Source organism: Monomorium pharaonis, chromosome 1 (genome assembly GCF_013373865.1).
Source record: "Monomorium pharaonis isolate MP-MQ-018 chromosome 1, ASM1337386v2, whole genome shotgun sequence".
Taxonomy (NCBI): Eukaryota; Metazoa; Arthropoda; class Insecta; order Hymenoptera; family Formicidae; genus Monomorium; species Monomorium pharaonis.
Genome location: NC_050467.1, coordinates 11,520,017 through 11,533,471, shown reverse-complemented (window position 1 = coordinate 11,533,471; position 13,455 = coordinate 11,520,017). Strand labels below are relative to the sequence as shown.

Below are 13,455 nucleotides of genomic sequence, written 5' to 3'. Positions count from 1 at the left end.
TCCTTCTCCAGAATTAAAGTATAGACAATAACAAAAGGTGGATAATTACAATTTCATGTAAAAAAAACAAAAAAATTCGAAAATTATACTTTTGTGCAGCCGTCTCGTGACTTCAATCTGCAACACTAAGTTTTAAAAACTCTGTACGCACAAAATAACTGTTATGCATCCTTGTCATTACAGGAAAGAATAATAATGCGCTTTCAGAAATGAGCTAGAAGCTTTGGTATAACAGAATAATGTATCTGAAAATTTCATGTGTGTAAATTTCATGCGGATTCGGAAGAAGTCGATAAGCAGAGTAATATAAAAAAATTTTTCTTTGTTCTCAATATAAAATCCAATTCACAGATTAATATTAATACTTTAATTCTAGAAAACAATTTCCAAATCTATAAAATATATACGAAATCTCATTAATGATGTGCACGAATGACTATATTATCGACCCCAATTAAGTTTGAGAGGCAGCATCCACTTAAAATAAATTCAGAATCGAACAAAATTTTTTTCCATTCAAAATCTTTAACATAAAAAAAATCACTTCATTTTCTCACTTTTACATAAAAACCTGAAATTTATTAACTTAAACATATGTAATTTCTAACCTAAAAGGCAGAAATGTGGTGACGCAACACTTCACGACAAATTTCTTTTAGTATTACTTCTCACCGACTTTATGTTCTGGTTGTCTCGAATTGTGTCTGATTGACACAAATCGACTGCCAAAAAGTCAAACTGAATCATGGTCCAAAAACCTACCTAGCTATTTCAAAAATACAGTTTGAGTTTAGTTTTCTTTAACACAGAACCTCACATGTCTTCTAGATAATGGACATTAATCAGTTTTATATTATTTTCTTAACATTGGAACTTTTGAAGCATTGATTCAATATCTGCAATATTGTAATTTAATATTTCTAAAATGTTAATTTAACGTTTGTATTGCATGGATTTTCTATACATCTTCATACAAATTGTCTAATTTAATGTATTATTAAATAATATAAGTTGAAAAAAGAACATATATTTTCGCCGCATGTAACATTATCGTTAGTTATATAAAAAAGGTTACATTGCATCATTAAATTACTCTTCCGGCCAGGGCTTGCCAATACCCTGTGAGGCACCCATTCTGGACGGATCCTGGCTCGGATAGTGAATGGGAGTCGTTCCCGGAGGAAAGATCGGCGCTGCAGTGGCAGAGGCCATTTGCGGCGGGAACATAAATTGAGGAGTGACCGGCGGCGGCGGAATCATCATCGGCGGCATTATACCAGATGTAGTTTGTAGATTAAAGAAATTGTTGCCCATATTCTCCGGCGGTGGTGGCAGCGCACCAGGCAATCCTGGCACAGGTTCGAGAATTTCCCTCGTCGTCTCCGCCACGGATACAGTTTGCCTGCCTTGCGAACGGCCCCATTTTATCGTGAGCCGTCTGCCACCCAGGATTAGTTTGTTGAACGTCCTCTCTGCCGCTGCCTCAGCTGCACTTCGCTGCGTATACTGGATAAAGGCACACTGCTGCCGTGGCACCATTGTCACCGAGCGGATCTCACCATACTGATAGAAGTGGTCGCGTAATTGCTTTTCCGTCAGCACGTCACCCAGATTGCCGATGTATAACGTCGTAATGGATTTGTCCTCAGGCGGATCTAGCTTGGGCATTGCTGCTGCCCGGCGCATCAGCTTGTCCGCCACCGGATCGTTCACTCCGTAGTAACGATCCTTTATATTCTGGTCCGCCAGCGGATCATCAGGATCTGTCGGCTTCTCGTGTCGATAGGGACACTCCTCGCCTCTTTTACATTCGCCTTTTACCCAGAATGAGCAAATGTGCGGTCTATTTCGCTTGTAATAAGGACTTGTTCTTGCCAGTTTCATCAACAGATCACTGGCTGCGGCGGATTTCCCAACGGCGCCGGCCGGTGTTGTCGGATCGATCTTGCCAATTTCGTTGTCTATATTTTGTACATAGTATTCCTTATTTACATCTGAGCGCGGGAGATCATCCTTGATCTTTAAAGCGGCATCGCGGACTTGTATGGGCAAGCCGTATTCCAAATCCAGTAGACATGTTTGACACACATTTTTCAGTCGACTGCAAGTCTGACAGACTTCGGTCTTCTTGAACCTCATTCTCGCTCCCGGACACCATCTGAACACTGTAAATGGCCGCATGCATATCTTGCATTCCTTTCCATATTTCTCCTTTGTCTGCAAATAAAACGCAGTATAATAATTATTTTGTGAAAACTTTTTTATTCTTAAAATAGAATGATTAAACTTCGCAGTTTTTCGATAAAAATTCTCATGTTTTATAATAGTTTTACAAACTTATATTTTAAGATCGTTCTATCATTCTTATCAAAATTTTTTAAATAAATTTCAATTTTTTTATATAATATTGTCCAAAAATTAATTTTTTCTTTTAATTGAAAGTGTCGACCATTTTTGGAAAAAAATTAAAGGTAATTTTATCAACTGGCGCCAAATTTTAAAATACTTATTTGCCAGCTCAATATTATGTTCTTTATTTCTTGCTAATATACTTCCTAACAATTGTTTTTTTACAGGGGCACAGCAGCCAATAATTCAATACAAAAGGCTAATATTAATTTAAACCCAATCTTGTATTTAAAATTTTCGTAAATTTATAATTTTATTTTATATTATAATTAAATAACCTTTACAGTTAACAAAATTGTATCTAAAGACAAACTTAAGACAATAAAGCCATATCAGATAAAAGATTAAGATTGAGATTAAATTGGAATTTGATTCAAAGCAAAGTTAAAGAATATTGGTTTTGTTCCTAATTGGTTACATTTCAATTCAACCCCAATATCAATCTCTAGTCTGATACAAGCTTAATAAAAAATCAAACTATGAATGCCAGCCAAAGAATAAACATCTATTTTCATAGATTGGCGCATATTTCTTCACATCATTATTTTTGTATTAATTGATGCTAGGTTCTGTCAAATAAATCAAATTCACATAAACTCTCTAAAAAGCAATGACATAGACTTTGTTAAAAAAATATCACAATTAAACAAAATATTCTTTGGGGTTTTAAGTAATATTTCATTAAACTTCTCCTATAATATAATTTTAAAACTCTTTTTAAGGGGGGAGAAAGTCTTATAGTCAATATCAGCAAAAAATAAAAAATAAAAATCTTGTACATAAAGTTATCATTTAAGGACAATACTTACTTCACAAAAATACAAAAATTCTACAATATATGTGCAAAATGGAATTTACGCAAGCTAAGGGTGGCATGTAAAAACAATATCATATAATTGGAACTAATAGCATCATCCATTGAAAAAACTGGCTAGCATTCAGTGTCCCCTAATTTTTTAGTTTTTCGTTGGAATAACCCAAAACACTACAGTTTTACATTTTTATTGGAACATATCTTTTAAATATATCTCCATTTTAAGAAAAAAACAAGAAACTAAAAAATTAAATTATAAACTTACACAATTGCAAAATAATAATTAAAAAGTAAGCTATAAAAGTATTGTAACTCTTTAGATAATTAATATTTTAAAATATTTTTTCAAAAATGTAATAAATATAAATAATATATTGTATATAATATAGTGATACAAAAACACACGCGTCCACACGCACGCACATCAAATGTTATCACATTATGCACATTATTAAAAATATAACCTTAAAAAATCAAAATTACATATCTGATCATCTGTTTTCAAATATAATTGTAAAATTTACATAAAAAATAATTTTACAATGCTTTAAAAAACGAATTTTCTTATTCAATAATTTTTTTAATTTATATTAAAAAATATTGACATCTATAATTTTTGTTTTTTTTTCACGTTTTCACAATTTTATCTTCACTCGATAAAGACAATTCTAAAAATTCACTTATTAAAAATAAGTCCATTGTCGCAGCAATAAACTGTTCAAATAACGGCTGTGTTCCAAAATTGATTGCCAGCGTGTCATCACTAGAGTCCTATAATAAAAGCGCGAATTCTACCCCCACCTTGCCACTCACCACCATTTTAAGATCGTACAACCGCGTAGGTTGCGTACATGTGTACTTACTATGATTACAAGTGTGCATTTATTTACATTGTATAACAACCATAAACCTTAAGGGGATGCTGGAGTTGTCTGTTTTACCATCAAAAAAATAGTAATTTTTGTTTAACAATATCTTTTTATTTCTTTTATAGATTTGGAAATCCTTCTTCAGAATAAAAAAATACGCATTGCTATCAGTCTGTGGAGTGGAATTTCCTCCAAAAACGAGAAAAAATTGTTAATTTGCTGTCACATCATAACAATCCCAGTGAACACATTTTATAACGGCAATATAACATGAAAGTTACATGTAACATTGTTATTCTTGTGATATGTAGGTGCTATATGACATGGAAATAACCTGTTACGTAATATTTGTTATACGCAAGTGATATAGCTGTTATACATCGTTTTGGCGTTACAGTTATTCAACGATGCGTCGTAGTTGACTCAGAAATCAGACAACATTATAACATCCTGAATGACAGATCTATTTGATAATAAAAAAAATCATTATAAAGATGTTTTCAAAAATAACGGTTTGTCTACAATTACTGCGCACAAAAAATGCACAAAATCTAAATTCATCATGTGCTGAACAAAAACAGAATAATAAATGTATACTATTCAATTTTTCTTAGAATTATGATCTATATAGTTAACCATCTAATTAATCATTTGAACGCTTCAAAGATTAGTGCTAAATAGATCGCAATTTCCATCAAATTATTAAGATTATGGAAAAAGATAAATTTAACAATGAAATTAATATGTAAATAAATTAATGCTATCTATTTTTAATGTTTTGCAAAATTGAATTGCTTTTATATAAAATAATATAGTCGCGTCAGTTTATAACATATAGGTATATGTAGACAATAACAAATACCCATATCGAGTCATATTGAGTCAAATTGGCGTAGCAGGTAGAGTACAAGGTTCGTAATCCTAAGGTCCCGGGTTCAAACCTAGCAGCGGCAAGTAAGAATAAAATAAAAAATAACATAATTTAAATTTAATTAATTAATAAAAATTTATCCTAAATTTAGTATGTGCTGTTGATAAAAATAATTTTAAAAAAATGAAATTTTTATTTTATTTTATTTTTCTTTGTAACTGTTGTGTGACGGTTAGATAACATGTAATTATAACATGTTATATTGCTGAGTCGGAAATTGTAACTTACAAGTTACGTGTAATTTCAAAGTAACCCCAGTAAACAGTAATATAGCAGCAGTGTAACAGCAATGTAACCGAATATAACAGGTTACGTTACTCTGAAATTACACGTAACTTACATGTAAGTTACAATTTCCGACTCAGCAATATAACATGTTATAATTACATGTTATCTAACCGTTACACAACAGTTACAAAGAAAAATAAAATAAAATAAAAATTTCATTTTTTTTTGAAATTATTTTTATCAACAGCACATACTACATTTAGGATAAATTTTTATTAATTAATTAAATTTAAATTGTTATTTTTTATTTTATTCTTACTTGCCGCTCCTAGGTTTGAACCCGGGACCTTAGGATTACGAACCTTGTACTCTACCTGCTACGCCAATTTGACTCATCGATATGGGTACTTGTTATTGTCTACATGTACCTATATATAAACTGACGCGACTATATTATTTTTTATAAAAGCAATTAAATTTTGCAAAACATTAAAAATAAATAGCATTAATTTACTTATTAATTTCATTGTCAAATTTATCTTTTTCCATAACCTTAATAATTTGATGGAAATTGCGATCTATTTAGCACTAATCTTTGAAGCGTTCAAATGATTAATTAGATGGTTAACTATATAGATCAGAATTCTAAGAAAAATTGAATAGTATACATTTATTATTCTGTTTTTGTTCAGCACATGATGAATTTAGATTTTGTGCATTTTTTGTGCGCAGTAATTGTAGACAAACCGTTATTTTTAAAAACATTATCTTTATAATAATTTTTTTTATTATTAAATAGATCTGTCATTCAGGATGTTATAATGTCTGATTTCTGAGTCAACTACGACGCATCGTTCCGTAATAACATTGATACGAACGTGTTATGTTACGATTATACAATTTTTGTTGAATAACTGTAACGCCAAAACGATGTATAACAGCTAGATCACTAGCGTATAACAAATATTACGTAACAGGTTATTTCCATGTCATATAGCACCTACATATCACAAGAATAACAATATTAAATTACATGTAACTTCCATGTTATATTGCCGCTATAAAATGTGTTCACTGAGACGTAACCTGTTATATTCGGTTACATTGCTGTTACACTGCTACTATATTACTGTGTTCACTGGGATGTTTGCTTAATATAAAAGATCTACAGTTTGTACCTACGAAATTCGTATTCACAGACTGGTAGACGATGAGAACAGTGTCAAGTTTCGAAAATTAGATTTTAGTGCCTAATTGAGACGAAATTGTAAAACGAAAATTTAGGTTATATACGCGTAAAAAGTCGATAAGTAAAGCAATAAAAAAAATATATTTTGTCCTCCATATAAAGTCCAATTCACAGATGGATATTAATATGTGTACTTTAATTTTGGAAAAGAATTTCCAAATTTATAAAAGAGATATATATGAAATCTCATTAATGATGTGCATGAATGACTCTACATTATCGACCTCGATCAAGTTTGAGAGGCAGTCCAGCATCGCCTTAAGATATGGACTGACAATACCAAGTGAAACTGTGTCCATCCCCCCCCCCCCAGATAGCACAAAATATTATCATAAATATTTATAAATATTTTACAAATTTATTTTCAAAAAATATTTTTTAAAGATTATATAATTATTTTTCATAAACCATTTAGAAATAATACAAAAATTCTTATCAACAATATATAGAATATATTTCTAAAATATACTGAAAAATATTTATGTATATAAACTTGAAATATTTTTTATATTCTTTGATAATAATGATATAAATATTTATTTTAAATATTTTCATAAATGTTTATCATAATTTTTTTTTATGTGACAAACGGACATAAAAATATGTACAAAATATTTATCATAAATATTTTTCCTTCTTATAAATATTTTATAAATATTTTGTGCTATCTGGGATACTTCTCTCTCTAAAGAGTCCGGAAATATGTTTCGCGCATGCTTGCACATATTATACATTGAAATTCAATGATTGGATATGTTCTGGTCACGGATCTAGTCACGTGTTTTTACATATATATGTGTATATGGCATATATATGTATATACATATGTATGTATGCACATGTTGCGCTGACATGCGCGATAGTTATTTCCAGTAACTTTAGAAAAAGAAGTACTGAAAAGTCTGTTTCTCTCTCGCACCTCTTCTGGACACCGTTTTCTATACACAAACTGTAGGCAATTGCCAGTCCATATCTATAAGGTCTATGGTAACAACACACACACACACGGATCACGTGGACCCGACCAATCAGAAAGTAGGAACAAAATCGCGCTTCTCTTATTATAGGACTCTAGTCATCACTTCAATTTTAATAAGCATGCTATAGATGCAAATCTGAATTTCAATTTGGAACGATATCTTCTGCGCTGACAGAAAAGCAGAAATAAATAGCATAACTACATAATTGACTTAATCTCAAAGTAGAGAACGTAAAAAAATTCTTATTTAAGAATATAAAATTATGTAGTGATTCCGATTCGATGGAAATAATATATAATATCTTGTTAACTATAAAAATTATGAAGATGTTTAGCAACATACTGATGCTGATTTGAAATGTCATTTCTCTTATTACAGGTTATATTATAAAAATTATCAAATAAAATTAAAAATAAAATTTATGATCAATTATAAAATTTCTTTGTATAATTTAAAAAAAAAATTTTTTTTAATCATAAAAATGCACTGTTTTTAAGTGAAATTACGTTACATAACATGTTTTATATGATTTTTCTAAGTATTTTGTTAAAAATTCTAAAGTACATACAGATAGCCAAATGTCTTGATGTTGCAGTTATGTTGCCAACAATCGTGCAGTAACTAATTTTAGACTAATTAAGACAAACTCAGAACAAGGTGAGACAACATTATGTCTGCTAGGTTAAACTCATATGAATTCTATTTTTAACAATGGCATATTGATAGTAACATGTCAGCATTAATTTGTTATCAATCACTTGTTGTTGCCATGTTTGCACTGTTATGTCGCAAATAATATAATGTATCATTATTGCTGACCGTTTCCTTTTTTAAATCTCCTCAACTGATTGCATGTATAAGTATTCATGTTGCTGAATTTATAATGTGTTTTATTTCGATGTCAACAAATGTATAGCAAATCTATAACAACACATGCAATGCATTAGTTTACTCAAAATGCTACATCACGCTTGGTTACCTGGACAATTATAAAAGTAATACTATACAATATATTTTATTTTTTATTTTAGCATATTTTATGAAGTATAAATATTTTACATGAAGTATAAAAGCTATTGATTTCTAAACTATTTGTTTTCGATTGTTCGATAACTATACTTTAATATTTTTTATACTAAAATATTTTTTTTTAGTAAAATCGTAAAATGTAAAAAATTTTAATTTATAATACTAAAGTCATGTTTTCGGAAAATTTTATAATATGAATCAAATACTTTTTGCTCATCCTAATGTTAACACATTTTGCACAGCCTCAGTCGACCAATATTTCGATTTTTGTTGGAACTATTAAGTCACACTTATTTAAAAAATCTGAAGAGTGTATTAGGCATATCGTATCCCTTGAGAAAACATTATTATTTGGAAATATGAATGATGGAAGCTCCTACTAATTCTTATAAGTTAAATTGATTAAAGTTATAACGTCAATTAATATATCAGCTGTTCATTCGTCATGGTGCGCACTAAAGATATTTTGTACTCCCAATAAAAAATTCTGCCCCATTAAACTAAAATAATACAGAGAAAGAGAGTTGATCCGGTAGTCAAGTTGCTCTTTTTCCTTTTCAAGGTACACTGCACATGCTCAGATCCACTTGTACAATACCTACAGAACAATTATAGCTAGCTTTATTCCCCCCCCCCTCTCTCTCTCTCTCTCTCTCTCGGCAAGCAATTTCGATGCCGTAACACACGTTTATTTCAGTTTTAATAAATTTTTAATAATTATGCAATTAAGCACAAAACGTAAACTCTATGTCCTTACTTATCGCTATCTATTTTCCTGATAGCATATTGTAGTTATAATATGTGTTATCAGAATTATGATTAATGATTGCAGATTGAGTCTGCAAATATTTATTGGTAAATTGATCCCTTTACAATAAATAATTTTTGGCAATTATTAGGTATGTATATGTACTAGAGTGTTGATAAAGATACATCTTATTCTGGTAATATCTACCAAAATTATAATGCTGCAACTTATGTTCTTTTTCATATGTGCAAATTTAATACTGTTTAAAAATATTTTTAAATTTAAAAATAATTTCTTACTCTAATGTGAGCAGAAAAATAGATAGAAAATAAGACAAATTTTAAAGCATATTTGTCCATTTCATGGCATGACATCAATTAAGCATGGTATCAAAACATCTATCCTCACTTCTTATAGTACCAATGACCAAATATATGAAAATGTTCTGGTACATTTTGGTTGTTATATCTAATTCATGAAAAAAATCGTCTTAAAAATTTAATAACTTTAAGTAATTTATCAGCCACATGTTAGTAATTTGTGTCATGATTTTATTTAAAATCTTGATAGTTATCACAATTGTGTGTACCATAACAATTGTTATAATATAATAACCGTAATAATTTATACATTTAGACAAGTGCTGTAATATACATTGCCGACAATGTAGGATAATACTGATGTTGCTGTCTTGCCACCAAAACTGCCAGCAATACATATAATACATTCTTGCCCAGGTTTGCTCGTTTCGAGGTATAGGCATACGTAGAAAAGGATAAATGTAGAAAAGGGACGGACGACATAACAGGTATTTCCTCCTCTCCCACACGCAGGCGTGTGAGAGAAGGAAATACCTGTTATATCGTATGTAAGCCTTACCCTCGTTCCTGTAATTTGGGACAATCCTCCATCTAGATATACTATGTCTATGTTCTATGCCCATGTATTACTTCAATATTAATATAGGTTGTTTTCCAACAAGATACACAGATGACACAGTGTAACACACAGTATCCAACGTAAAATGTTCCAAATGTGACACAGTGTTACACGGTTCAACATGATAAAAAGCTGAGTACAATTGTGTAAGATATGTCTATGTTACAAATTTTCCAAAAAATTTTATATTTAACACATAATACTAATATAATTTCTGATATCAATTTTAATAATTTTTTCATAATGCTCATTTTATCATTATTTCAGCATCAATATTATTGTCAACTAAAGTCTAATTGTTACACAACAGAACAAAATGTAATATCAGTGTGCCCTAGCTGGAAAACAGCTATATTTAATACATAAATCACTGAAAACAAAGCAAATTACCAGCATCCTAAGCAATCATAGGCTGTTTTCCAACAAAGTACACAGATGACACAGTATAACAGTGTCTAATATTTATGTTCTTTAGTGTTCTGACTGAGACAATGACCTAGTTTACACCATACGTTTAGTCCACGACCTATATACTATATTCAACACAATAGGTCACAACAATGTAAACACTCGCAAACTTGTTTGGGTCAAGCCATTTTTTCACGATCCCTGACCTATCTTGGACCATACAACATAACGCATGTAAATGGTGGTGTACTATAAAGCAGTGTAAGTGTACCAGTAAATGCTAAGAGATGGATCTTTATAGCGTACACATATAAACTACTTATCTACATTAGTCCAAACTTATGTATAGGTCTACACGTTGTAAACAATTTGTTACTAGCCTACCTTAGGTTGCGGTATAGGTCAGGACACAGGTCAGATTACGCGGTGTAAACTAGGCCAGTGTTACATGATTTGATACAATAAAAAGCTAAATATGAGCATGTAAAATATGTCAGTATTACCAATTTTCCTCTAAAAATTTTATTTGATACTAATGTGATAATTTCTAACATTATTAAATTTAAAAGCAATATTTTCTTGATTCTGATTAATAGTAGTAATTTAGACAATGATTTAGGAGATATTATGGTTATTTACACAGATGGCACAATGTAATAGAACATCCAATATAAAGTGTTCCAACTATGACACAAGGCCTGTTCTTTGAACGCTGCATTGCTGCACTGGTGCAATAAGCTAGAGTAAGACAGAAATATTTTTTCCCATTCTAACTTATTGCACCAGTACAGCAGTGCAGCGACAAAGAACAAGCCTACAGTGTTACACTGCTTGACTTGAGAAGCTTTCCAGCATGACACAAATTGACACAGCAGTAATTTTGTCCTTATCTCACTGAATATCAAATAAAGACAGAAAAACTGCTGTATCAATTTGTGTCACTTGCTGGAAAACTCTCATAGGGTACATTCCACTTAATGTCCGCAACGCTTGCGAGCGTTGCTTATCCTTGTTTAATATTTGATAACCAACAAGGATGAAATGATTCCACGGTCGTTGCGAGCTTTAAGTGGAACACACCTATAGTAAACAGCCAAGTAATGAGCATGTAAAATATGTTTATTATAGATTTTCTAAAAAATTTTATATTTAACATGTAATACTAATGTGATAATTTCCAATATTAATTTTAATAACAATATTTTCTAGATGCTCAGCATTAATATTAATATTATTTATCAACTCAGTATAGAGTTCTAACAAGAACATAACAGGAACAATGTAACATCAGTATGCCATAGCTGAAAAATAACCTAAGTTATCCTGTAATAAAAAATATTAGAATAAATTGTTGAGATAATCGCTGAATTACTTACCATACGAATGTATGGATTGTCTCCTAAGCATGTCTGACACAATATTGGGAATTCCTATAGGACAAAAGATAGTAGAAATAGAAATAGAAATGTATTCATCACAAAATAAGGACGTCATTTAAATCTCCTTTTATACTCACCGCATCCTCCCAATTTTGTCTGTTATATGTGTTGGTAGTCTTTGATGTGGCCATTGCGTGTTAATTTTCTTAAAACAATACAGAAGATATTAAAATAAGACACCACGACCATTCGCACATTAAAATAGTCGATGAGCGTTCAGTCGAAGAAGGACCCCGCAACCCGCAACTTTGAGTGCAGTCACAGCGTCACAGGTCACACAGGGGTGCGTTCAGGGCCCCTATTCTTGAATTCATTCGCAAGAAAACGTATGCGCAAATACCCGCTCTAACAGAAAAGTTGCAAGTTTATTGGTTGAAAGCCATACGATAGCCAATAAATTTTTAACTTTTCTGTAAGAACAGAATTTGCGAATACGTTTCTCTTGCGAATGAATTCAAGAATAGGGGCCCAGATTCCTCACCCGAGTGTCTCAGGGTGCGTTCCGTTTCACGCATGAAGCGCATGGAAAACTTGAAGATCGTTCCGTTTCACTCCATGCGCAATTCATGCGCGCATGGGAATGGTCTATTGGTCTCCCGCGCCCCACCACACAGCGCATGAGAACGCATGAACTGCCTCAGCCACAGACTTCTATAATATACTAGACTGCTAACCTTGATTCCCTAGGCGTACCAGTATATAATGTACATGTTGTACATGACTGAATAACCGATCGGAATGTGTCATTTGCTATGTATGTACATTGTTCGTCAAGTGGAATGTTTATGTACATATATATATGCCAATAAATGTCACATATAGTCGCTACGAGTAATTTGTTGACATTTTTAAAATGTTTATATATATATATATATATATATATATATATTTAAAGAATGATACTTAATAATACTAATAAATATTATTAATATTAGGTTATTTTATACAAAATGCTCTTAAAATGAGGTTATATTATTTGTCCTTTAGTTTTAATACTTAAACAAAAAGAAATGTATACCCTTTCTTATATATATTTGGGCAGCCTTTTATCACATGCCTTAATTATTGTCATTTTATCTTTTTCTTTTATATTACAATAACAAAAAAAGAATGATACGTTTAACGCATAAGCACGCATAAGCATCCAAGGGGAACGCTCTCATAATCACGTAATATATATATTGTATCATACATCTCACTCACTCCTCTAGTAATCCATAGTCGTAGGACTATAAAATATTAGCCACATTCCAATCGGTAATTCAGTCTGCCGCCTATGAGCTCCTATTTGTACATACTTTTCGGGTACACACTAAATGGAGAATATATAACGAGCCTAGCAGTCTAGTATATTATAGAAGTCTGTGGCCTCAGCTCTCGAGGTGAGGCAGCTCATGCGATGTCTATGCGCG

At 31.2% G+C, this 13,455-nt stretch overlaps 1 protein-coding gene across 1 annotated transcript; it reads right to left on the bottom strand.

Moving 5' to 3' along the window:
* Positions 1–658: 658 nt before the first annotated feature.
* On the bottom strand, positions 659–12,408 carry LOC105840292 (pre-mRNA-splicing factor RBM22). The gene is made up of 3 exons (XM_036294577.1): positions 12,121–12,408; positions 11,981–12,034; positions 659–2,217 (listed from the first exon to the last, which is right to left on the bottom strand). Exons 1-3 carry the CDS (start codon positions 12,172–12,174, stop codon positions 1,090–1,092), a joined length of 1,236 nt encoding a protein of 411 aa, XP_036150470.1. The 5' UTR covers positions 12,175–12,408; the 3' UTR covers positions 659–1,089.
* Between the last annotated feature and the right edge of the window lie 1,047 nt (positions 12,409–13,455).